General features: G+C 38.6%; 1 protein-coding gene across 1 annotated transcript in view; it reads left to right on the forward strand.

The window, feature by feature from the left end:
* Positions 1 to 3,846: 3,846 nt before the first annotated feature.
* nudt14 (nudix (nucleoside diphosphate linked moiety X)-type motif 14) overlaps positions 3,847 to 26,426 on the forward strand; it is a 32,236-nt gene continuing 9,656 nt past the window's right edge. Inside the window, exons 1-4 of the mRNA XM_023299690.3 lie at positions 3,847 to 4,005; positions 16,140 to 16,183; positions 23,082 to 23,146; positions 23,717 to 24,011. Coding sequence (XP_023155458.2) covers positions 3,925 to 4,005; positions 16,140 to 16,183; positions 23,082 to 23,146; positions 23,717 to 24,011 — 485 coding nt within the window. The 5' untranslated portion in view covers positions 3,847 to 3,924. The remainder of the gene's footprint in view (positions 4,006 to 16,139; positions 16,184 to 23,081; positions 23,147 to 23,716; positions 24,012 to 26,426) is intronic.

The following is a 26,426-nucleotide window of genomic DNA, read 5'->3' on the forward strand; positions in this document are numbered from 1 at the left end:
GCAGTTGTATGAATGACTCTATATTAGTTCACAAAAATCAGGCTAACACATATTTTTTTGACAGAAACAAAACGTCTTATAACATTTGTGAATGTTCACAAATACTTGTTTAATTTTGCATCTTTAAGTCCTACTCTAACTTCATCTCCTTTTTCATCTGTACATGCTTCTTTGTGTTCATTTTTCTGAGTGTGGCAGTAAACCAGAGGAGGGTGATTCCGTACAATGCTTTAACTCAGCAGTCCCTCCCATCTTATCGTGCCCTGCAGCTTGGCCGGATCGGGCAGCATAAATTGAACTTGCCCAGCAGAGAGACGCCGGTTCCTCTTTTGGGTCTGCACATTGTTTCGTCTAGGCCTGTATTTATTTAGATGTAAATCAGTTTGCAAAAAGTGTTACGTCCTGTCCTTGTGTAGTGGGCGGTGGACTGGTCCTCATTTGTTGGAGGAAGTCAGCCCCATCGAGATTGGAGCTCTGCAGATTGTTTTCCATTATAGCCTGTTATTGATGTGAGAGGGTGACATCATGCAACCTCACCCTTCAGGCTTGGTGAGAAAGAACTTCCACACCCATCTCTCATTCATTACTCAGCACAGCAAGGAGGCTCGGCTTCTCTGAATGTTTCGTCAAATGAGAAGCTGTATTGGGGCTTTGAAGGTGCACCCCAAAGGCTCACTCAAACAGCCTCATTGCAAACTCACTGCAGAGAGCTGGAACAGTAATATGGACACCAACTGAAGAGTCTTAATCCAGTGACAAGCACTAGATGACTGTATATCTGTTATTATAAGTTATTATATCTAAGTTGTCAAGGAGCAGTTTCAAATTCTGGAAAATCAGCTTAAATCAGAGGCAGAGCCAAGACGTGACCATAAAGCTACACACATGCTCATAGAAGTGGAGTTACATCCAGTAACTGCAGTTTTTCTAGAATAATGTTTGGTAGAACGCAGCACAACCAGCCCACAACCTTCAACCACTTATAACCAGCCAGCCAGAAAATGTTTACACCGAATTTGAAGTAATTTAGAGATTTCATTTTTCATACTATTGTTACCAAAAAGTGTATAGACAGTAAATAAATGAACATTTTTTTTTACATGTAAATTAAAAATGTGTACATGTTTTAATTAGTTAAAATGTGTATGATTTAGGTTTCGTTGTGGATTTAGTTGAAGCTCTTGTTCAGACTCTTAAAGACTGTGAGGATGAAACCTACTTTGGAGAACTCAGGAAACAAACTGCTGAACAATGAAGACTCAACCAGAACCTGCAGGCAGAAGAAAGAAACTAAAGTCTGGATGGTCACAGTGTGATGTCTCAACTGTGTGGATGTCCTGAGCACAACAAGAAGACCTTTGGCATAACAGTCTCATGTGTACTTATCTTACTTAATTTAAGTTTGAATAATCTTATGACATTTATCAACAATTTAAAAAACTATTTTAGAAACCATTCAGGATTTTTCATACACTGATGGTTACATTTAAAAGCTTGTTATATTGTATCTGAGTTCTAATGTACTTCTACATGGTGGTCTTGCCTGTTTATGCAAATGATAAGAGTGAGTGATTAAAAGAATGAGTATTTGGACCACAGTGATTTTAGACATTGTGCAGCCCCAATGTGAGTGATGGTTTCTATCTGGCCACCACTAGAATAATGCTCAAATTGCTCAAATCTGTTGTCCTCAGATTTGGGAACTGATTACATTTAGTGTCCTCAGTTCCCAAACGTTTATAGAGTGTTGTTAAAAGAAAAGATGATATAACACAGTGGTAAATATGCCCCTGTGCCAGCTTTTTTGGAACATGTTGCAGGCATTGCTTTCAAAATAAGTGAATATTTTCAAAAAAGCAATACAGATTATCAGTTTGAACATTAAATATCTTGTATTTGTAGTGTATTCGACTGAATATAGGTTGAAAAAGACTTTAGTTTCATTTTACATAGCGTCCCAACGTCATTGGAATTGGGGTTCGTCGTAAAACGGGCCTAAAACTCACATATGCTACGTTGAGAAACACAACAGTACTTTCCATTATAAACTATGTATAAATCCCTATTCTATATAGACTTAAAATAAATCAAAAGAATTCTAGTGAACTGAGTAAAGATGAACTTCTTGCTGCACAGAATGCTGTGAATAATGCAGTGCTCCTCTGGGACTGTTAGTAACAGTTATATCACCTTTATTTGACCTGTGATTGTTGAACTAATCACTGCACTTGTGTGTAAATACCAAAACACAATGGTGGGACACAGCATCGTCCCATTGTTTGTGTATTTACTTCTTGGCTGTCATCTGTGTGAGTATACAGGTACATTGTGTATATTTTGTGACTGACTTCCTCTACTTGAAATCATACTTTGGACACAGCAAACATAGAGGATTTAAGGATTCAAAGGTATTTGATTTGAAAGGCCAGTTGAGTACTGCCATGTCTTTTATTGCAGAGCCTCTCATACCTGGAAGTGGTTTAGCTTCATGTAGCCTACCTGCTGTCCCCTAAATGATGCAGGTTACTGATCAAGGTTAAAGGTTTATGAAAGGTTGAAACTTATAAAACGATGTCGGGTTCCCGCTGTGTCTGTGTGGGTTTCATCTAGGTGGTCCAGATTTATCCCTCTATCATAAAAAAGGCTTGCAGGTGAATCTAAGATATAAACTGTTGTCTGTGTAGGTATGTCAGGCCAGTTATAGCTAGAGTTAAGCCCCTGGTGACCCTGCAGAGGTTAAGCAGATTAAGTCAGTTTTATTTTTATAGCTCAATATCATAAGAAACAAGACCTCAAGGGGCTTTACAATCTTTGCAGCACACAATACCGTCCATCATCAGACTCTTGATTCAAGTAAGAAAATGCTCCCATAGAAAACAAAAACTGGAAATAAGCGTATAGGGAATTAATAGACATAAAACTGTACATAGTTCTGTAATGATGTGTGGCTAAATCTTGCAAAGCTGATTAGGATGTATGTTAAGATATTGCTGTATGTCAACCAACATTTTCTCTAAATCTGAAAATGTTGTTGTCACGAAACAGTAGATAGGTCAGCCTAGTTTTTTTCATCATGGAAAAGATGAATGAAAACAACAGTCACTCATTTGGTATTAATAAAATTATATAGATGGTGTTATTGACATAGAAATGTTCTTTAGCACTGCACACTAAGAATCTCTTTAAAGCAAAAAAAAAAAGTAAATTTAAATGTATTTTAGATCAGCTCAATTAACTAAAGAGAAATAAGCCTAAAATGGAGAAGAAACAGCAATAAATGTATGACAGGCTGCTTGTTTTTAATCTTTTTATAGTTAAGTCAAGTCCATTGACCAATATTTATATTGCACATTTAAAGGAAAAGCTGTTGAACAAAAGTGTATTCTGTTAGAAAAATAAGACTGGCTTTACAAATTAACTTAAGTTTAAATATTAAGGTTGAGACCCTACAATGTTAAAATATAAAGCATTCAAATTCTGCAAAACACTGTTTTCGCTTTACATGACTGTAATAAATATTAGAGCTCAGATCCCACAGTGTTAAAAATTATGGACGTTAAGCTGACTAATTTAAATATTAAGACTAAGACGTTTCAGCACTATCAATTATGGAGATTAACCTGACTACTTTAGACCGAAAGTTACAACCCTGTAAGAATATGCATGAAAACCCAACAAATCCAGTGTTTCACTGAATATTTTTTTTTATTATTATCGACTTTGCATATAACTGCAAGGTTGACCTGGATATATATCATATCATTCATCTGATTAAACCATTGGTTGTTTTGTTCCACAAAATATTCATCTATCCTCACAGTGGAGCCTCATGTCCTCTCCCGGCTTCCGTAGACATTCCTTCGCTGTCAGTGTGCGGTGACAGACAAGCATCGGTGACCCTCAATCCAGCTCCAAGTCTGAACTATGGAAGAGATTAATAATATTGAAGTTGTTCCGTGCACAGAGTCTGACTACCTGAAACCGTTCAGGGTTCACTATAATCAGGTGAGTTATTTCTGTATGATAACGGCTGGTGGAGGCTGCTGGATGCTGTAGGCTAGCCCAACCCCCCATTCATTTTACAGCTAGCGTGCTAGCATAACATGAAGCTGACCTTAAACACAGACGCTGACTGCAACAACTGGTATTACTCTAACAGCAGAGACATAAATACATTGTGTTTGGTTTATTTTCATACACGCTAGGTGAACAGTTGCCTTTGTGTTTTACGCGAACCCGAGACAGCCAAGCTTACAGGCAGCTTGAAGCTAACATGCTAACAGTAGCTCGCTGCAGAGGTTTTTGTGGTTGAGCATCACGTTAACGGCAGCACATGCTTTACATTAGTGTCAGGAGGTGTGAGTGGATGACAGAGTGTAGCAGTAAAAGAGGAGAGGATGTTTACTATGTGAACTGAAGAGACAGGTGAGACTTGCTCTCAGCAGTTCAGGCTGGTGTGGTGAGGTCGGAGGTCCTGAACTCATTTGCTCATTTGTGTGATGAACATTGTAGAGCTGTGTCTGTTAAAATTCTGTGTGGATTTTAACAGTTTTGCATGTATGTTTTTATCAAGTTACTACGAAAGTTCAATGTACATACAGCTCAGAACAGCATCAGCCCTTTACATGAATGTCAGATTATTTACACATATGGATTCATTAAGTGTCTTTGTTCTTTGGTTATCATGTAACCTGCTTTTTCTTTATAGACTGCACTTTCTTTCTTTTGTTCTTTTGTTCTTTTTGCCCCTAGGTTATATAATTGCTAGGTTTTGTTTTGTGTTTTTCAATATTACACTGACAGTAGTGTGAGAGAGGGGTTTCCACGTTGTTACAAAATATGCAAAAAAATATGTAAAACTTCATAAGGTTTGTGTTTAGAACTTTTCACATCCTTTACAAACGGAAATGTCTGTAAAAGCCAAACTTTTGCTGTGATGAAAATAGAGCTGCTCAGATTTTGAAACTCACCACCGATAAAATAGTCCAAGTTTTGACAGAACATTATCAGGAGCTGAAGTTTAGTTTGTTGCTTCCAGCTGTTTGTCGTTCATCTCTCCTCTGAGTTTACTAAAACTTACTGCAGCAAACAGCAGCACAATCCATATCAGCATCTCCAAAGCGAGAGAATTCCATGCATTTTTTATTGCTTACCAATAATTTGATTTTATCCTGACACGGAGACAGGATTTATCAGGATCTAAGTGCAAATCACACTGTGTTCTTTTCTTCACATCAGTCAGGTGAGTTGTCAAAGTTACAGTTTATGAATATACAATTAATTCATTTATGTGACGATTATGTCCACTATGATGCCACAGATCCTAACTGACTATGATTTGTTTGTCGGTTCCACAAAATTCAGTAGTTCTGTTGTCATTGACACAGTCTGCCATTTACTTCAATAAATATTAGATAAATGTATTCATGCAATGACGTAAAAAGATATAAATCTGGGGTGAGTGAGTGCTCCTATCGGAATGCTACTAGATGTGAAGAATTTGGATTGCCACGTGGATGTAGATGTGTTATAGCTGTACAGTTTAGATCTATGTATGTTTATTTACATATTAGTAAGATTACCAATGCTGCACATATAGACAAATTGGTAAATGTATATTTTCTCACCGTATATATCACCCATTCCTAGTTAGAAATCTATTGAGACATGTCAGAGTCCATATTCTATTTTTATTTAGTTTTTCCCCCTTCTCTTGATCGATTCCTGGGTTAAAATCTCCTGATAATGGCCAGAATTTCTAAAGCCTGAAAACGGAGTCAAGAACAGCTTTAGTTTCATCTCAGACCACTTGAGTTGAAATTTTTGCAAATTGTGTCAAAAATATACTGTAAACATATTTTACTAGACCCAAAACTGACTTTCTTAAATCAAGCATCTCTTCACATTTACATATGAAGCACTTCTTATATAACGCCAGTTGTCCTGTAAAGCCTGCTTCGGCATTATATTTAGTTGTCTCAGGATGTAAGTGTTATGTGGAGAGCTTGTTGGTGCAAGTATAGGCACCATCCATCCATCCACTTATTCATCTATCCATTTTTAGCTTATCCAGGTCATTGTGGCAAACAGGGCAGGCAGAGTGGATCTTCTGTGACTGAAATTTCATCATCTATGTAAGATGTTTAAAGGCTGTCAGTCTCACATTAGTTACCTCACTGTTTTGCAGAAAATACACAATATGCATCTTGAAAATTGTAAGGTATGAAATTTGAACTTCAAAGAATCACCTCAGACTAAGTTTGGTTGATTTGTTTGTTTCATTTTTATAAATGTGTCATTAAATGTGTCATTAAAAATAGTATCGTAGTAGTCCTCCCACTAAAAGAAAACAAAGTGTGATGACTGTGTGTCCTGACAGTCTCTAGCAAAGTGAGAAATGCTTCCTTACCCAAACATAGGCTGCATTCCAGGATGAATTTATTTTTAGGTTTCAAAATATTTGTGCAGTTTCTCCATTCCTAGGCTAAAGAGAGCTTCTGTTGTGTAAAATCTGATAGTGACTGTGGTGCAAAAGAAATACTGTGGTCAAACTCACTCAGAATTCTGTAGTACTTACACTATGGATGATAAGAAGATGGTATATAGCCAAATCTTACTGATGCATGTCATTAGTACATGCAAACAAAGGCAATTTTGTCCATTTCCATAAATGAACACTCAATAATTAATTAAAAGCCTAACCAGGGACGGGAGTTGAAAATTAGCTCAATGCTACACACTCTATATGTAATGCATCAGTTCTATGTGTTCTATGATAATTGCATGGTCCCTGGTCAAATAAATAAATAAATAAATAAATGTTAGAGAGGAAATAGGGTTTTCAGTTGTGGTGCTGTGGCAAAGCATCAAGTAGAACTGACGTACATCTATGACTAAAAGGTGCTCTTTTGTAGTGTAGCTTTCAATGTATTTAGAAAACTCAAGTGCCACAGTACTCATGTTGAGGGGAGCTCAGTTAGGAGTTTGTCCCATTTGGGGTTCACACCTGTGACAGCAGAGGGGGGAGGTTAAGCTTGTCAAGAGAATGGCGGAACGGCTAAAGACAGCAGATGGACAACAAAAGAGATGATGGTGGACTCTCTCTCTCTCTCTCTGTCCTGTCCTTCCTTTCACCCTTGTCATCTCTCCTTTGCAGCCCAGGAGGGGCTGTTCAGGGACTCCCCACAAAGGCTTTTCAATCACGCTGAGGGAGCATCTCTTCCACAATCCTTTTATGTTCATCTGTACATCTGCAGCTTAGCCACTGGTCACTAACCAAAATCTACTTACACTCACAGAAACACATTCTAAAAGTAGATAATGTCATGCGCTAGAGGCTCTCTGCATCGTTAGTGTTTATTGATGTTTTGTGTCATCTCTTTCACCTCCCTCTACAGAGCAGGTGATTGTCCCTCGTTGGCTCGGGGAAACCCCTCTTACCTCTCTTGCTTTGCACTGACATAGAATCACGAGTTGCTACTTAGAGCAGGATAATTACCTTCCATTTATTCATTAGAATAATTTGAATTATTCATCTGGAATTGTTTACCTTGTATAGCTTTCAGCTAGTGGCCCCTTTCTCCTTCACTTAATTTGAGATCTGCTTGAAAGACACATTTTCTCACATGAATGATTCTTTATCAGCTTTAGCTTAAATCATGGAACTTAAATTAGTGCCATGATTTGTATGAAGAACTGTATTTTCTGTAAGAGGAACAGAGGATTGTAAGCATGTGATTTAGTGCAGTGATGATTCATTTTGATGATTTGCTAAATGAAAGTGAAATGTATCTGATTTCACAAAAGTCGGGTTGAATTAAGTGATTCCAAGGAAACTGTGTTTAACAATGAACAACATGAGTAGCTGAATTGTTGTTTTTGTTTGTTTTTATTTAAGCAGTTTGAAGTAATGAAAGATAGTGGGACACAGTACATCATGTTATCTATGTTGATTTGCTGCATGTGCTGCAGGCAGTGCTGAGAATGTTGTAAACAATGGAATCTGCATTTGCTCTGCTAAACAAACTTTGTGATAACACCATTTTACCAAAACATCTTTTCTGTTTTCTGCTCTGTTAAAGCAACAACAACAACGTTGACAACAAAAAGCATGTGCAAATGAATCAGAATTGTGTTCATCCTTATGGGAACCTCTGATCTCAATGTGTTTGCAAAACTGCTCCATCTGGTGATTATCGGTTGGGAATTTTACTTGAGTACACTGAAAATTTCGAACTTTTCCTGTGACTTTTGGAGAGAGGCAGCACTGTGTGCCAGGAAACTGGAGGATCTGCTAACAGGCTACTTAGCTTTATCTAATTTAACACATGCTAGCTGTGCACAGTACAGAGTGCATTCATGGTGGTTCATACATCCCTTAACAAATATTTCAGCTGACATGTCTGTGCAGATTGTCAGTCAACCCATTCATTGCAATCCTACGAGCGTCAGTAGAAGGCAGCTGAACTTCTCTTTTTGGCTACAAGAGGCTTAGAACTGAAGAAGCCTTCTTCGACGAGATGTGAAAGGTCTTCAAAAACTGCAAAGTCCTGCTACCTTCTACTGAAACTTCTAGGGTTCACAAAACTGACTACACACCTTGCAGACCAAGCTCCACACTTATTTCTCACCATGTAACACTGAGCTTGGTTTTGTTGCAGTGATGCTCCATGTGCATATTCTGTAAAACTGAACTTTGAATAATTGATGTGACTGAAATTGAATGAAATTAGCCTCTCTTACATGACTGTAGTGAACTTTTCATCCCTCTATAAAATAATGGAGTTTCTTGCATTGAATGCTACAGTGTCTGTGTATTATATGGAATTACAGATACCAAACAAAGCTGTGAGGGAATGAGGCATTAGTCCGTTGAATTTTTTCCTTCATGAATTAGTTAGCTTATTCACTAGGTTGTCAATTAGTTAGTGTCCTAGTAGTCGAATTCACCAGATGTAGGTTGCGTGTAAAGCCTACCATTAGCCGATCATCTCAGTCAGCATTCTCCTCCTTCTACTATCTGCGTTACAGTTTTCTTTGCGACAAGGAGCAACAGCAAGCTTTGGGCTACAACCTACAGCACTAAAAAATGAAACAAAGTTTTGGCAAAGATCTGAATCTTGCGGTAAGGCAGCTCTGCTTGTTTTTGTTTTTTTTTTTTTTTTTTAAGCAGATTATCCATTTGAATTACAGTGCTTCTTTCCCTGCATGCAAGTGTTCCACCACAACAATTTCACCAGTCACTTTTTTGAGGGAACACCGAAGCTGCATCCTTTGCTTAGCCCCACCCACGAAGACTGATTGGTTTAAAAAAGCACAAACAAGCCAAAGTGCTTTTCTTCCTTCCTATAGCAGAATGATATTATGGTGGAGCCAGACCATTATGTACTACAGCATTGGATGGCAAAGTGAGACTACTTTGTTAGTAACTCTTAATAGTCTACAGTGTTCAAAATTGTGTTTGGTTTAGCTAAGTAGAATTAGCACAACACAAGTAATGAGGATAGACATGGAGACTTGTGTAAATTGTAGCAAATAGCCAGAGCCCTCCAAAAATTTTGCGATTGCTTGTTTTGTATGACCAATACTGAAAGATTTTCACTTTACAGCCTCGTAGACCACAGAAAATTTGTGAATTTTTGCATTTGACAGGCAAAAATGTAACGTGTGGGTCAACTGTTGTGATTCAGACTGAAACGTCTCCGCAACTATTGGATGGATTGCCATGAATTTGTGTAGAAATGAGAATTTTCCTGTTGTGCAGCAAACATGTTCCAGGTTTTGACTGAAATACATCAACATTTTTTCATTCATTGTTCCTAGAGGAGGAATCCTAATGACTTAAGTGATCCAATGACTTAAACTGTAGTGCCATTGTAGATTTTCAGTTTGTGCATTGCTATAACGTATGACCAAATATCTTAGGTTGCTCAAACACCTTAACGAAGATGGTGAACATGGTAAAGTGTATTGAACATAAGCACTTTAGCATTGCACAGACAAATTTAGATGCTAACATGGCTGTAGATGCTACAAATGTCAACAATTAATTGATAGTGTTTTAAACTGACCTGATTTGGTTTGAGATTTACGTGGGTGTCAGTAGAGGACACGTTCACTTAAAGAGTGTGTCCTTGAGAATGGACCCACTCACTGGACTCTTTCAATACCGCTCATACTGTATTTTTACTACTACTGGTCAGTGAGTTTATGCAGGTGCAGATGCTTTTGTCATTGCCATTTTAAATTCAGTGTTTACCATTAGTTCACTGGCTGTAGTGTGTGTATGATAGCCCTGCTCCCTTTGTTAGGGCTGGTGAGAAGAGACTGAAGCTAAACCAGGAAAAAAAACTGGGGAGCACATGTTGAGATTCAAAGAGTGCTATTGTATTTGAGGATGGTAGTTGATTTTTTTTTCTTCCTGCTGCAGCTGCCAGCTTTATAGTGTAGTCAGCACAGGAGGTGTGTGTGATGGTTATTAGACTTTAAGCACCTAAAAGATCAAGACCATACATCCCTCCCTACAATAGCCATTCACACAGGGGCCTGTCATTTCTGATGCCCAAAGCCAGAGGGACCACATTAATTTCAAGGTCCTATGTAGCCTGCTTCTGCTTCCCTTCCTCTCTCTCTCTTTCTCTCTGTCTCTCCCCATGGGCTAATCTCTCTGTCGTAATCCATGTCGGCCATGATTCTCCATCTCCCCTGGGCCATACAAGCTGTCCCCGCCCCCCCTCTCTCAGCAAGTGGCCTGAGTAATGAGGGGAACCCCACCATCTGTGAGTGGTGACACGATACTAGAGAGACTGTGTGTGTGTGGTGACACATTCAGGCAGAGTAGTTTTACCTCATACAGTATGTGGTTGTTGGAAGAGAAATCTGCCATCTTTGTAGTGTTTTAACATGAATCATTGTCAGTTTAATTAGATATTTTAAACTGATTACTGCAAAGAAACTAGGCCATAATCAAAATGGTTGCTAGCCTCTGTCCTGTTCTCTAAGTGATTGTAATGGTTTTGCTGATAACATGAAGACAATTGCAAGTTCTTGTCAGAAAGTGTTTTTGGTTCAGTTACCCTCCCTGGAATGACTCCTGAAGATCTTTCTTTTCCGTTTTGCTTTTCTAAATAAAAAGACTTTGTTGTGAGTTATTTTTATCATCAGTGTTTCATAACTTCCAGCATCTGTTTTGGCCAGAGTTCTCTGTGTGCTGTACGTCTAGGTCCTATTTACAACAGCTCATCCTTCCTGCTTGTGCTGCAGTGCAATGGTACAGTGCTTTTAGTCCATGCAAACATGAAAATGCAGATTTTCCTCTGAATTCAGGGCTTCCATCTCCCATATACATGATTTTTTTTAAGCTTTTTCAAAAGCAATCTCTAGACTAGGCCTGGACCATAAAACAGTGGTAATATGTACCAATAGGCAGTTAATTAATAGTAATTACAAAATGCTTTGAAAGAGTGTTTGATGATTTCACAGAAATGTGAATTCAAACTACCATGAAAGCAGATAATGAAAAAAGCAAAGATTGGTTACATGAACAAACCCCAAGTGTGCTCCTTACCTGGTCCATCATACCGTGATAGTAGAGTCCCATCACCATTTTACACTCTTCCCATGACCTCCGTAAGGTCCTGTCTGTCCTAGAGACCTCCCTTGATAGAGACTGTGGTTTGCAGGCTTAAAGCACCTTTGTCCCTTTCACCATTTAAACCTAGCAACGCTATTCTGTTGACTTCCTCCAAGGACTTGACATTGGGGTGTGCACAGAGGCTTGAAATGGGTCCTGCCATCTTGTTGTGGTGATGTTGTCTGTAACCAGAATGTATTAAATAGTGACTGGAATTGACATATCAGTACCTTGACCTTCATCATGCAGTCAGTGCTATGCAGAATCTGGTTGCAAATGACATCCCCACAGCAAGATGGCAGCACCCACTTCCAAGGTATGTTGTCTTCATTTGTTTTGATGGATTGATGGATTCAGAGTTAACATTTGAAATCCCCCCACCCCTCACTTGTATGCCTCACTTCATGATTCAAATTGTCTTCAAAACTTGACATTTTTAGTGTGGTAGGTTGCTGCTTAAAGGTTGTTGTTGTTTCCCGTAGTGAAAGGAAAATTTAAAACAGTCACAAGCAGATAAGGGAAGGACCACTCTACCTGAAATGAGCCACAAATGGCAGGCTTTTACCCACAGTCTTACATGTAGTGTCTTTAAGCTGGCTAGCTAGCATAAATCCACATTCAGGATCACCTGCTTTTTATTCAGGGTTGTACGAACTTTGAAGCTTTGCTTTGTTGGGTGCTTCTGAAGTGCTACTGTAAAGCCGAGAGGGCTTAAATAGCTTTGAATGGTCACTAAATACCTCCCTGCAACCAATTGCATGTTTGTGTCATTTGCTGTGTCTGGTTTTGGGAGGTGACACCTCTAACAGCAAAGCATTTTTATTATCTATTTAACTCATACTAAAACAATTACAATTATGTACATGTAAAACAAAAATTAATGTCCCAAAAATAAAGGAATTCTGCTTTGTTCTCATGGCTACATGATGGCATAAGTATCCTATTATGCTACTGTTGCTGTGGCTTCAGTGCAAAGTATACTGCACTATACAGCAAGTGTACACTGTGCAGCAACATAATGTTGGAACATCAGTTGGACATGTAGTAAGAATTGAGCAGAATAGATGGATTTAAGGGCTTAACAGCTCTAGTGTTTATCTTTCTCATAATTTACACTACCCAACAGTTTACCTGTTCGTGGTTCAGTGACAGGAAAAACACTTTGCTTCATACAAGCCATAAGACGTGCATCCCTGCCTCAGTCAAGACAAATGATTTATCACACGAACACCTTCACAGTAGTTGTGCGTTCTCTGGGGAAAAGTGAAAGGGGTGTGGTTGGTGTGGCCTTGTTTAAGACTGATGGTGTGTAAGACATCTTCACAGTTTGTTGACATGATAGTATTCTGTGAAAGGAATTACACCGGCAGCCTGTCTGCAGCGCAGCAAGAACATCCATCATGACACGATGCCAAGGATTTTATAGCGTACTGAAAGGGAGCGCATTCATTACTGGTAGCACTGCTTCTGTCAGAGAATTTTTTTACCCAGGTTGGTTTATCATTTCATGCATTTAACTAAATTTATCTTATTTCTAATTTAAGTTTGGTATTATCTGGTAACAGCACCATAAATTAGCGTATAATTATCGTGGGCATGATAAATACAAGTTGCACTTCTTCCTAAGGCCAGACTTATGCTTTTCTCATTTAAAGGTGCCTGAGGGTCTCCTGGGGCCCTATCGAAAATATATTTCTATTCTCAAAATATAGTAAAGAATGTGGTTTAGTTGTATAGAAACATGTTGTAAATACAGAGCTGCTACAAGGGAGAAGTGTCCTTACTTGGAATGTATATGTGTGGAATACTTAGACACCGGTCTACTGTTTCTATGGAACGGAGTCATCCAAGAAGATTACCTACATTTTATAATAACAACAACTACGTGTCTGTGGTGTCCACATCTTGTGCACATCCCTAAGACAATGTAATCAAGGCTTTAGTGTCCTTCTGCAGGCTCTGAAGTTTGCACTTCTCTTGTTTGAAAAGATTATATCAGAGAGTTGTTGATTGAACGCCATTTGAAAGGAAACAAACTCCCACCCAATCAGTCAGTTTGACTGATTAAAACTTGCATGTCTGGGTTTATTCCTTATAGATAAAAATCCTGAGAAAAGTTTTGCATGTTGCAGCTTTGAGTACATCTTTGACACATTTTGTCTTAGATCCTGTTGCTACAACAAAGCTTTATTATGTCCGATTAGTACTGAAACTGCATCAGCACACTTACACGCCAGATTTATTGTAGCTGAAATAAGCCTGTTCGAGTAAAGCAGTCATTACTGCATCTGTAAGCGCTTGTGGGTGGAGAGGAGGTGTAGCCTAAATTTGAATCAAGGCCATATTTCCTCAGGCGTAGAAAATGTAGGCCAACTTTACCATATTTATACAGCGTGGAATGTGAACAGAGAACTACACGCTGAGTTAATGTGGTTAATTCACAGATGGGATTTGTTTGTGATTCTTACATATTAAATATCTAGATAAGTCTTGAAGTATTCTTTTTTTTTAAAAATTGTCAGCAGTCTTAATTTATTTCTTCCTCCAACTTCTATGCCCCATCTGAGACACTTGGCTTCAATCCCACTAGTTCCTATCAATGGAAACCTTTTAGCAAGGGTTAGCAAATAAGCAAATATTCTATTGCTTTACTTCTTTTAAGGACTACATAATTTAGTCCGATAGCTTGACAATGTAGTTTGGAGCAAGCATTACTCAAACAAAAATAAATGTTGAATTTATTAGTGGCTATTTTCTACTGTAAGACTGTTCAGTTCTGCTGTGTTGTAAGCACATAATTAAGTTAGTAAATACCTGCAAATAATCAGGATTCACCAAATGGTGTTATATAATGGCAACAATGTACTTGAAAATGGCCATTTTCCACAAAAGTGGCTGTTGTGAATCTGTAGGTCATGCTAGCTTTGTATTTGCTGCCTTCGTTGTTGTTAGCCTGGAAACTCACAGAGTACTGTCTGTATCGATTCTCAGTTTTCTAAGTCATGGTAATCCTAAAAGCATCAGTAAAAAGCAACTGGACTTCTTTTTTTGGCTCTTGAAGATGTTTCACCCCTCAACAAAAAGCTTCTGTAATTCTCATTGAGTAGTTCAAGGTATGTATTATCATCTCTAACTCTCATACCCATTATCAAGACTCACATGCCTAAAGGTGTGAATGGCTGTGAAACTGCCATCTGTGGGATGGCTCAGGTGTTAATGGCAGTGAAACCTATGAAACTGATATGTACCTAATAATTGGTGGAGTAGAGCACCTCCTCCATTCAGAAATGCTGTTCCGGTTTCACATGGAAGGCTTCCTTCACTTCTTTCTCAAATTGTCTGTCTTCTCTGACATTGCTGTCCTCACAGCAGTGTCCCTTATCTTGTGGATGCAGGTGGTGATTAGCCACTATCATTAAACCCATGTTAGCAAGTAAACAACTTCATATTCCATGTTCTCCTTTGACTCAGATTTCTCTTTTGAACTTCACATGAGAAACACCTAAATATCTACAGTATTTTATCATTTCAGAGAACATTGCCAGAATGCAACCATTTCCCTCTTAAGCTAATACAGAGACACCACTGCACACTTTCCTTACCTGCAGGATTGATTATATAAATAGTTTTATTGTTTTTTTTGTTTCCTTTTGTCCTTTATGTTACATTGTGTTTGTATGACAGTGCTGTACAAAGGTCTGACTGATTGATGTGACCACAGGGCAATAAAAGACACACAACAAGTTTTGCTGCTTAAGTTGAATAACTAGAGGACGTGTTTCGATGTTTAGTCATCAATAGTCTCTCTCTGCAAACCACCAACACCAAAGGGAGGATGCTTTCAAAACAATAAAACACTATATTTTTTTTTTACAATTAGAGAGTGCAGTACTCTACCAAGGCTGCTCAGTCATATGATTTCCAATGCATGAAATCTTTAAAAATTTGTGGTCCGCAGCAGTCGATTTTTTAGTAGGATCGCAATCATGTGATTATCAACAGGCAGCTGACACACTGTTCACTTGTAGTCATATTTACAGTGACAAATCCATGAATCTAGACTATAACTGCCAAAATCTAATCACTTGGTCCTTGTGTCATTTCTGTCATTCCATGAAAGTTTCATCTAAATCTGTTTTGTTTTTGTTTTTTTTTGAGTAACGTTGCTAACAGACAGACAAACCAACGCTGATTGCCACATAACTCTGCCGCGTTCCTTGGCGGAGTAACAAAAAGACAACACAAATTCACACTTGTACTTATTTCTTCATGGTGTTTTGCTTTGCTGCTGCAGATGTTTTTGATGGGTTGTGATATGACTGCCATGTCCAAACAAGCATTAAAGGGCTGCGTTTGCTTTCACAGTGTCACATTAAATACATCAGAGACAATCTGACATCATTCGATGCAAGTCACATATAGGACATATGTGGAGCCACAGTGTTTTAGAAGAAGAATATTTAATCATATGTATTAATGCTTTCTTTTATTATGTTTTTTTTTGCAGAATGGCACAAAGAAATCCTGGGACTTCATGCGAACCCATGACAGGTGAAACACTGTTTATTTGCTACTTTTAAATGGAATCTGTCTCCCCATCCAGCGGTTTTTGTGCACAGATAAACAAAGAGACAGTACAGCTTACTGGTGAACTAATCATTCACCAAATAAAACAGGACTACACAGAATGGGTTACAAACACTGATGAGCTTGAAACAGAACCCTGTTTGGCTTGCTAAAACATAGCTTCACTATTGATGTCTTAGTATGACCAGAGGTTTTTGGACGATGTTTTGCAATCTGAGGAACTGGATCCTAAAGTATTTGAATCCCACGTAGCTCTCAGGGATCAGCGAATGAGATTGTGTTGTGTGGCCTGAGTGCAAAGGAGTCTGTGTAACTTGAAACCTTGCATCTAATCTCCAGCCTTTACCGCTTTACTTGCAGGATAATCTTTAAGTCAAGATAAATCTTTCTTTTAACAAATCTTGATGGTATTTTACCTGCTATTGTGTAGACTATACAAATAATATGCTAACATTTTGTCTGAATAGTAAAGTTTTACTTGTTTTTGTGTATTTTTTCACCTGTAGCCATTATTAGCTGTTTTTTTTTTTTACACCTATATGGTCTCGCATTGCTTAAAGATGCCTTTTTTCAAAGGATGGTCAGCCTAAACAAACCTTGTTTTATGAGAACTGGTGCCCTGTAATTCTATGTGGAAATAGCTTCCAATGTCTGGCTTCATGGAGGGCACTGTAAGAGAAATATCAGACATTTGTGCCAAAGACCCAGTTCCTTAATGCCCTGGGCTAACTCTCAGGTCTTTTCAGGCCTCTTTCCTCCACTTCTGACCCCAAAGAGAAGTCCTCATGAAAAATTAGTACCACTGAGAGAAAAGCAGTAAACCTCCAACCTATATTTCTAAGAGAAGACTCCCCATGCGAACATGGAGCTCTTCCCCAGGTGGAAATTCTAAAGGATGTTTTCCCCCCCTTTAGCATGTATTGAATGGGCATAGGATTGTTTTGCATTTTTGTGTAAGTGTGCATAACATTTTCTTCTCAGCAGGATTCATTTTGCGCACCCTGCTTGGTGTCCTTTAGGAAAGCTTGCAAAAAAGACGTGAAAGACAGATTTGATCAAAGGTTTCAAAAAGTTTTGGGCAGTGTAGTAGAAGATAATTAATTTGGTAAATCGCTGAATGAAGATTCTTGTGAGCACCCATAGTCATTTGTCAACCACCTGGTTTATTTTGATAAATTTGTGTGGGAAGCTATTTGAATTTGTCAAATTTGATGACCAGAAAACATTAAACGATAGTTTGCTAAGCTTTCATGGTTTTTCAAGATGTTGCTTGATTTCTTCCATATATTTTTCAATGTATATATGTAATCCTTCTCCTCAGCCACGTCCTTCATCTTTTTCTGAAGCACCGACCCCAAGCTTTACACCCACTATATGAGATACCTCATATTCATACATATTCTGCACATTCTGGGGCTGTTCTAGAATCCTCCTCTGTTGTCTAAAACACCTCTGATGTCAAATGTTACCTTTGACCCTAACAAAGTGAAGCTCTCCATTGGGGAAACAATTTACTCCTGTCCACTAATAATCCACTGTCAAATGTACCATAGCTTTCAACGTGGAGGTTGGAGGCTCAGTTGCTTCAAATACTGGGAGAGAACATGCTTCATTAAGTACCACCTATCTGGACACAGCTCTTACTCTGTTTATCCAAGTCAGGGCTGACCTGCAGTCTCCCGGTACCCTATATCTCTGCAGAGCAACCAAAACACAATCATCAGCCTTTTCCTAAAACTACGAAAACACATGTAGACTGAATTGGGATACTCCAATTGCTCTGTTATTTTGACACCTGAGCATTTCCATAGCTGTGTCTGTTTATTACAAAAAGTGACTTTTAATAAGTCTGAGAGTAGTAGTAGAGGTTGTTACCACCATGAGCAAGAGAATGATAAGTCCCTATAGTATACAGTACAAGTAAGTACACCCCTGTGCAATATCACTTCAATGCCAAATTATTCTAAATGGGATCACCTTACTGTAACTGCATTACTTTTAAGTTAAACAGTAGAGTATTTGCTCGTCAGTGAAATAATATAAAAAAATAAATAACAGTTTGGAATTACCATATTAAAACTAGAGATCCCACAGTAGTAAAAGCCCATACACCTTTGCATTACTGAGATTCAGATCTTTTACTTTTTTCTATGATTTTGGCAGTATGCTTTGAATGGTTATAATGCAAGAATTTTCCTCTTCTGCCAAGCCTCTACAAACTGGGAGGTATCCTGTTAGCCAGTATTTTTTATTTTTTTTGTCATCTCTAAATGTCACATGCGCAACACCTTTCACCATCATACATCCCCCCTATCGTCACACTCCCACTACTGTGCTTCACTATGCATTCACTGTGGTTACCCTGGCCAGGTTCGTGCCAAACCTGCGGGACTCCATCGGAGCCAGTCTGAGTCATCTGAACCAGTTTATCTTGGTCTTATCTGGACAAAGATTGTGTTCTATCCCACAGTTTTGTGCTTACCATCCATAGAGGTTGACTTTATACAATCTCCTTAACACAGACTGAGCTGTCACAGGAACTCAGATTTCCATCAACAACTCAAGACTGACACACTTGCCTATGTGTTTTTCAGAGCTAAATTGTGCACATTGTCCACTTTTTGTGACATCATTTCAGTAGTCATTTGGCTAACTGGAAATCACAGCTGTACTCAGATTTAGTCTTTCTAAACAATTTGTTTTGTATTGGTCATAAGAGGATAAATGCTACTCTAACTTAAAAATGATGTAATTTTTGTAACACGATACAGTTTTGAATCATTTCAGCAAGTTTTTGGTTGTGTTGAATGTAAGCACTCGAGCCAGTTTATTTTGTGGGACCAAGGACCTAATGATTTTATCTTGATACCATAAGCTTTCTACCAGTAGTCAGTAACCTTAGTCCTGCTCCTCAATGTCTGCCATAACCCAGTTTTCCCGCTGTTCAGCCAGAAGCCCTGCAGAGAAAGCTTAACCGTGCATGAAAAGTCCTAAGCGTCTGTTTAGCTCGCTTCTTGGTTTAACCATTAGAGCTTTTTTTCAGCGGGAAGCGGTAGAACAGCAGAAATGGTGTGTAACAGCACTAAGACCCAGACCTGCCACAAGGGACGGCTCCCATGCCTCAAGCCTGTGTGTCCCACTTTCAGTCTAGATTTTCCATGTTATCTTATCTGTGCTGGTGCTTGATGGTAATCTTCCCCCACAAGACTGTCTTTTCTTCTGGCTTTTTAACACATATTGGTTTTGTTTTTTGTACTGCTCTTATGTTTGGTGGCTGCCTGAAATTTAGCAGCTTCACCCCTTCAGAAATATGAATATTGTCTGAATATTGTTTGTGCCTAATACAAAAGGATTGTCATGAGTTAGAAGTGATGCTCTGTTAGGTTTTTAGGGAAAAAGCAAGTGTTAAGGCTGCTCTGCATCGTCTTTCAAGGAAGCAAAAGCAAAGAAAGAAATGATGGAGAAAAGAAGTGGATGGATGAGTAGCAAAATTTCTATAGGTGACTGGGCTCAGACATGAGGCCCTTAAAATGGATCAGAGGCTTTTTAATCATAGTTGACATCTTCCTCTTACACAGTAAGAAGCACTTGGCAGAGCCACACTGTTATATTTTTTCAAATATTAGCTAACATGTAGAAAACCAGTGTTTTATTTTTTTTGTACTACTTTTGCTTTATTATAGCTTTGAACTTTTGTTTTATTAATACCATTGTACTTAAATAGTTGAAATCTGTGTAATAGTGAAATTTAGAACTCTTAAAATAGATCCAATAAAGTAACAAACAAGAGTCAACAACAGCATTCCCACATTGTAAACAAACTTCCAGGAAAGTGGTCAGATACATTTATTTGAAGGATTACTTTGCGGTTCAGCTACTGCCTGCTGCAAATATGTGCGGTCAGGTAAGGGATTTCTGTAGACCTTAAAGTGTACTGGCTTGTGGTTGAACCTACAAATTGACGCTGTGTTATACTGCAAAAGAAATGACATTGTGATATTTGTTTTTTTGTTATAAATAGTGTGAAAAAATACAGTAATTTTGATCGGTATTAAGATCACAATTCTCTACCACAATTATTCACTAACTTTTAATGACAGAATATTGTTTTTCACTTTCACATTCAAATAAACAGCACTGCTTTCACTTCAGTGTGGTGCTGCTTCAAAAATAAGACTAACTTGCTGAATATCACTTTATTAAAGGACATTATAATTTACTGATGTTCCTTTAACACCTCACTTGCAGGCTATTAGAAGCTAGCTAGGCAGCTGTGACACCTCTAGTCTCCATCAGGAACTGCAGTGCAGCAGCTCAGACAGGTTTAAGACCAATAATTAATTTGAAAAAAGATTTACCCAATATGAAACCACATGATTTTATCTCTGTGGGCTGTTTTCTATGAGCTCTGTTTTCTGTAGGCGGAGCATTTTCTACTTCAATATCACAGCTGATCATGCTAAATTAATCGAGGGAAGCTAAAATCGTGTTTGCAATTAATATACCAATAATTTTGCAATCCTCAAACTGACATTGCATTTGTTTTGTTTTTTCTTTTCTTTTCAGTGTTTCTTTCCTGTTTGTCACTTATTTTACTGTGAACATGTGGATCCTGCATGTCAACAAACTCCTGTAATAAAGAAAAAAAACGTATCCAAGAACTCTTCTATCAGACAGACTTCTCTTGTAGATTAGTCATGGAAAATTAGATCTGTGTGAGTGCTGCTTTTGTATCAAGCAGCAAAATAAGATGCAGCATGATGTGCTCGAGTTAATTTGCCTTACTTCCCTATGGTGCATGTGCGCAGTGACAATGCTGGAATGATATATTATGCCTCCTAAGTCCAAAAAAATAGTAATTAATTTGGATTATCCACTGACTTCTTTGAATATTTTGAGTGTCTGACTACTTCTTTTTTGCCCGTTGGACCTATTGAGATCTTCTGTTGAGCACAGTGTTGTCATAACTGATGGCTGGAGTTGCATAAACTGTAAGTCAAGTGCAATAAACAGACTGAAACAATCTCACTGAAGGTTAAATTAAACCTTTGATGCATCGGCAACAAACTGCAGCTGTAAAACTGTGACAATAAGAAAATCCCTTTAGCAGTTATGAACCAAGTCAACTGGCATTAAATGGTTTTGAAAATGCAAAAATAAAATGGCAAAATACAGACGTTTAATTAGGATCAGCACAGGAGTTGCAGCTAGACTTTGCAACAGCAATCTCCTGGTTCCTTTTACCATGGGAAAGCCAGGGCAGGGCTTCCTGCTGCCTGAGACGCATCCGCTTTCCCAACACAGACCCCAGGACTCAAGTCTCCACAGGCAGTGACAGTCACACACACACACACACACACACACACACACCTACACACACACACACACACACACACACACACACACACACACACTGACCCACCTGTGTGTATACAGTTCACTGGGTGCCAGTGCTGAAGCATATCACACTGACCTTCCTTTTTATTTTATCTCCACATCCTGCTTCTTGAGAGCCACCGTGAAACCCTGCAATGATGTGACCCTCTTAGCTTAGAAAATTAATTTTGGCACAGAGTTTATTTTAGTATCATTTTATTTTTAGTGCTGTGCGACAGGAAACATCCAAATACATGGGACATGGTATTGTGTTTTGCATGGCAGTTCACTTTGTTAGTAGATAGTATTGTTGCATTAATAGTTCAACATTTTCATTCACAGTTCCTTCTTATTTGTGATAAATGCTCAGATGTATGATCAAATGTATACTTTTGATGATTAGCGACTCAAGACTGTAGCACTTTCTGTGTAACTCATTCATTTTTTTCAAAGTAAAATCTCAACTCTGGTATTCAGGTAATCCTACAACTGTTGGTTCTCAACAATGTATTAGTGTCAAATTTTTAAACATCTAATGCATTATTATTCAAATATTTTTATTATACTGCATGATCAATAAAGAGGTCAGTGTCTCAATTTGATTGTGTCTAAACCCAAACAAAATGATGCAGAGAAGTGTCCTATTGTCCTTTTTCCTGTTGTCGCCATTGATACGATGGTGCTGCAGCTGATTGAAAATAAAGTTCAGAGCAGCACTATCTTTGATATTGGAGGGTTTTATGACAACAGCTCTGCAGATGAAGTTACCAGTTAACAGTGCCAAGAGAAGTTAGGACTGATGAGTGAATCTTACATACTTACTTCAACTGGCTCGTCTCTGTGCTATAAATGCATGTGGCTTTTGAGGCCAGATTTCCTACTGTTGAAAGCCAGAACATCTCTTAAGCGCCTACTCTCCTGGGAAATGCTGTCATTCAAGTACTTTGGCCATCGGTGGAGAAAAGGAGAGAGGCGTTACAATTTTTAAAAGAATCCGCTAAAATGCTTTAATTCGTCCAGAATCAGAATTTCTTAAGCTGAGAAGCTCCAAGGAGAACGCAGGAGATGCTACATCTCTTCATCTCTGCTTGACTGCAAAAAAGACACACAGTGTGCAATTACCAAGTAGCAATAATCACAAGCACATGACTATTATTAGTAATTATTGTGCCATACAGCTTAATCTGCTTTATGTCAGTGCCAGGTCACTTCTATGTTTTGACTTTTGAGATTTACATCAGTAAATACTTTTATATCTGTCAACCATCTCAAAATACTGAGTGCTCCATAGGCAGACATTTATTTTAATCCAGAAACCCTTGACTCCTGCCTGTTTCTTTCTCCATAATGACTGCTCTTAAAATAAAGTCTCAGATATTCTTCAAGAAATTAGCAACAGTGTATATCATTTAGACATGGACTTATTTTAGCCAATGTCTCTTGACCGTGATGTTTATTTAACACTGACTTTTTCTCCTTCCCTCAGTGTATCAGTGCTGATCTTTAACACCACCTCACACTGCTTTGTCCTCGTAAAGCAGTTCCGTCCAGGTACGTTTTCTTTTTCTCTGTTCACGAAGCAGCAGACCCACAGCAGTTTATTCATTTTCTTCTTGCGATCAATCTACATCTAGATTGTTATACATCCTGTGGGTACTTGCACTGAAAAAGCAGAACATTGCAAAACCTGTTTATTCAACTGGATCTTAGCAACAATGCAGACTCATAAATAGACCGCAAGAGGCCCCATTACAAAGCAGCCTAACCTCCTTTGTTAGAAGTCGCCAGGGACTGCTCTACACTGCAGTGTGCTAAATTCAAGGAAGTCTGGGCATTGATAGATTTTTTTTCCACCCCTCTCTTATTGCTGTTTTCAAAAAAACTGTCCCTTATCAGGAAGAACTGTTTGTCTACAACCTAGAATGAGATTCAGTTTTAAACATGGAGTTTATGATGTTTATTTGTATTAGACAATAAATGTTTAAAAATGTCTTTGCAGTACATGGCCTATCAAAAAAGTTGTCACTCTACATTCATGGCCACAAAAGGTCATTACAATTGTAATTTGCTACTTGCACCCAGCCATGTCGACATTTTCTCCTTTTCATTTGCCACCATTAGCTGTATACATGTGTGAGTGGGAAAAGACCAAGATGCAGCCACCTCAGTCTGCTGACAAAACCGAGGAGGGCGCCTCCGAAGCTGCAGCTGCTGAGTCTCAGGAGGGCCTGTCGGCCTCAGAGGGAGAGAGCTCTTCTCAGTGGCCCCCAGCCTCAGCGGGGGTCACGTACGAGCTCTGTGCCGGCCTGGTGGACAAACCTGACCTCTCCCTGGAGGAGATCGCCAGGCAGGAGGTGCTGGAGGAGTGTGGCTACGATGTGCCTGCTTCCAAGCTCAAGAGGATTACTTCTTACAGGTTAGTTGTTCTACAAGCAGTGTGTTGAACTGAACTAAATAATTGTCAGTTGAAGATGAAGGTTAGGAACACTTACTGAGTTGAGGTCATTTTTTTTAGGTGTTTCTACCTGTCAGTTCTAATCACAGAGAAGTCTCAGTACAGTGTTTTTCATTATCTTATGTATATCTGCTTTAGTCACTCCCACTGGATTCCTTGTCCCTTAACAATTAATTTTCTATTATCCTATTTTATACAACCTCCATTTATAATTTCTGAAGTTCCTTGAGCAGCGTTCACTCAGAAATAACCTACATTTCCAGCTTTGTTTCATTATTTTTGATTCAAAGGTTTAAACTTAAAAGTCCTATGCTTTGCCCCTTTTTCTAAAATTATTAAAAGATTCACATGTCCTCAGATTTCTTCTTTCAGTTATCAACTCAAAATACCGCAAAGATGATTCATTTCACCATGACTGTTTGACCACTGGTTGTAACCCTGAGTTAAACAGGCTGTGTCCATGTCTGTACCTTTAAAAGTAGCTAAGCTGCTGCTGTTTACACCCTCTTCAGGAAGAAGACTCTCTCTGCATCTGTAACTGACAGTGCCAAACAGTTGAAAACATGGCAGACATACACCTGACTGAGTGTGTGAGACCAGAATTATCTGTCACTTCTTTCACTCAAAGCGATCACTCAACATGGAAATATCGCATAATTCCCAGCCCAGCTGTTATTTTTAGCTCATGTGTGGCAAATATGTCAGACAACGCTGCAGTTATCAAACTCTAAGGTGACTGCTGGTTAACATGTGGTCTTTTTGGGCTGCATTTCAGTCGCCATTTCACACTCATTCTGTTGTCTGACAACAGAAACTGAAAAATATGTACATGAGAACAGCTTTATGGGGAATCTATCTATATGAAATTCTGTATATGTGAGCACAGAGAGAAGGAGAGAAGCAAGCAGATGTAAACACCGGCTGCGTTCAGGTTTCTCTGAAGTTTAACCCAACAACATTAAACCTCATAGTGTTTGTCTATTATTTTCAAATTGGCCTTAAAGTTTCTCACAACTCTGAAAATCAGCTTTTCAATTTCTACAGAAGTGTGACCTGTGGACATACGTTCAAAGCTAATGGTAATGTTAGCCACATTATCCGCACAACATTTTAAGTATTTCCCTGTTTTTGTGGGGACATTGCTATCAATAAAAAAGGAATTTTACTTGGTGGTCAGTTCCTCAGATGCTGGGAATGCATGAAGACTTGTGTGTTCACTCTTGCAGCAAACAGCAGAACATCTGGTGTGCTTTGCTTGTGGCTGTTCAACAGGAATTCAAACCTGTGTATTAGCTCCAAGTGGGTTTGACAGGCTAGTCAATGAACAGTGTTTTTATACTGGTTTATGATAATGTAAAGAAACATTTTGGGTATAATATTAGTTCAGTTGGCTGTCTAAAAAGTCATGTGATCTAACAAGAGGAAAGCAAATATTTTGATGGATTAAAAATGGTCAGAAAAACTGAGAAGTATATCAGCACTAAATAATATAGCTCAAAGTCTGAGGCTGACGGTTTCTTGGAGGACGTTCTGAAACTAGAAGTACACGGGTTATGTAATTGAGCTATAAAGAAGCATCAGGCAGACCATCCATCTTTGTCAATATGTTAGCTGGCTAGAGCTTGGCACAGTAGTTGAAAGAGCCAAGAAACTAACAGTCCCACATTAGACAGCAGCAGCTGGATGGCTTTGACTGATGGCTCTCATAAGCATGCTTTTGATTTGACTCAGACACCTCCTCCAGCTTTGTTGGTGTTGTCTATAACCATTGTTTTGTGTAGGCTACTTCCATTGTATAGACCGGTATCATCTTAACCCTCATAGGACCTATGAGGGTGTTTTTTATACAGAGGCACTCTGTGTAGTGAAGCGTTGTGCTAATAGTGCACTGCTGCTTGCAGATAAGAAGTAACATTTTGCTGAAATGGTTGAAAAGCTTTACAGCATTCCTATGTGTCTGTATCAAAATGACTGTGTAGATTCAGTCATCAAAGTCATGGTAATTACAAGTGCTTCAGAAGAAGAAAAGTGGACTTCTTAGACCGAGGTGTTATTCCTCTGAACGACTGGCTGGGTGTTGTTCCCATATAAGAGCTCAGTGCACATCATCAAACACTGAAGAAAAGACTATTGCATTAATAAATTACTTCCACACACAAGCTGAGCAGAGCTGTATATGCAGTCCAATGCAGCAGGGAGTGTATATGTATATATTACTGTAACCCTCATGCAGGAGAAGAACAGGAGCCCTTTTATATACACCACTGTTTAAAGTTTGGGGTCACCCAGACAATTTCATGTTTTCCATGAAAACACACTTTTATTCATGTGCTAACATAATTACACAAGGGTTTTCTAATCATCAGTCAGCCTTTC

This window comes from Amphiprion ocellaris, chromosome 12, assembly GCF_022539595.1.
Source record: "Amphiprion ocellaris isolate individual 3 ecotype Okinawa chromosome 12, ASM2253959v1, whole genome shotgun sequence".
Lineage (NCBI taxonomy): Eukaryota > Metazoa > Chordata > Actinopteri > Pomacentridae > Amphiprion > Amphiprion ocellaris.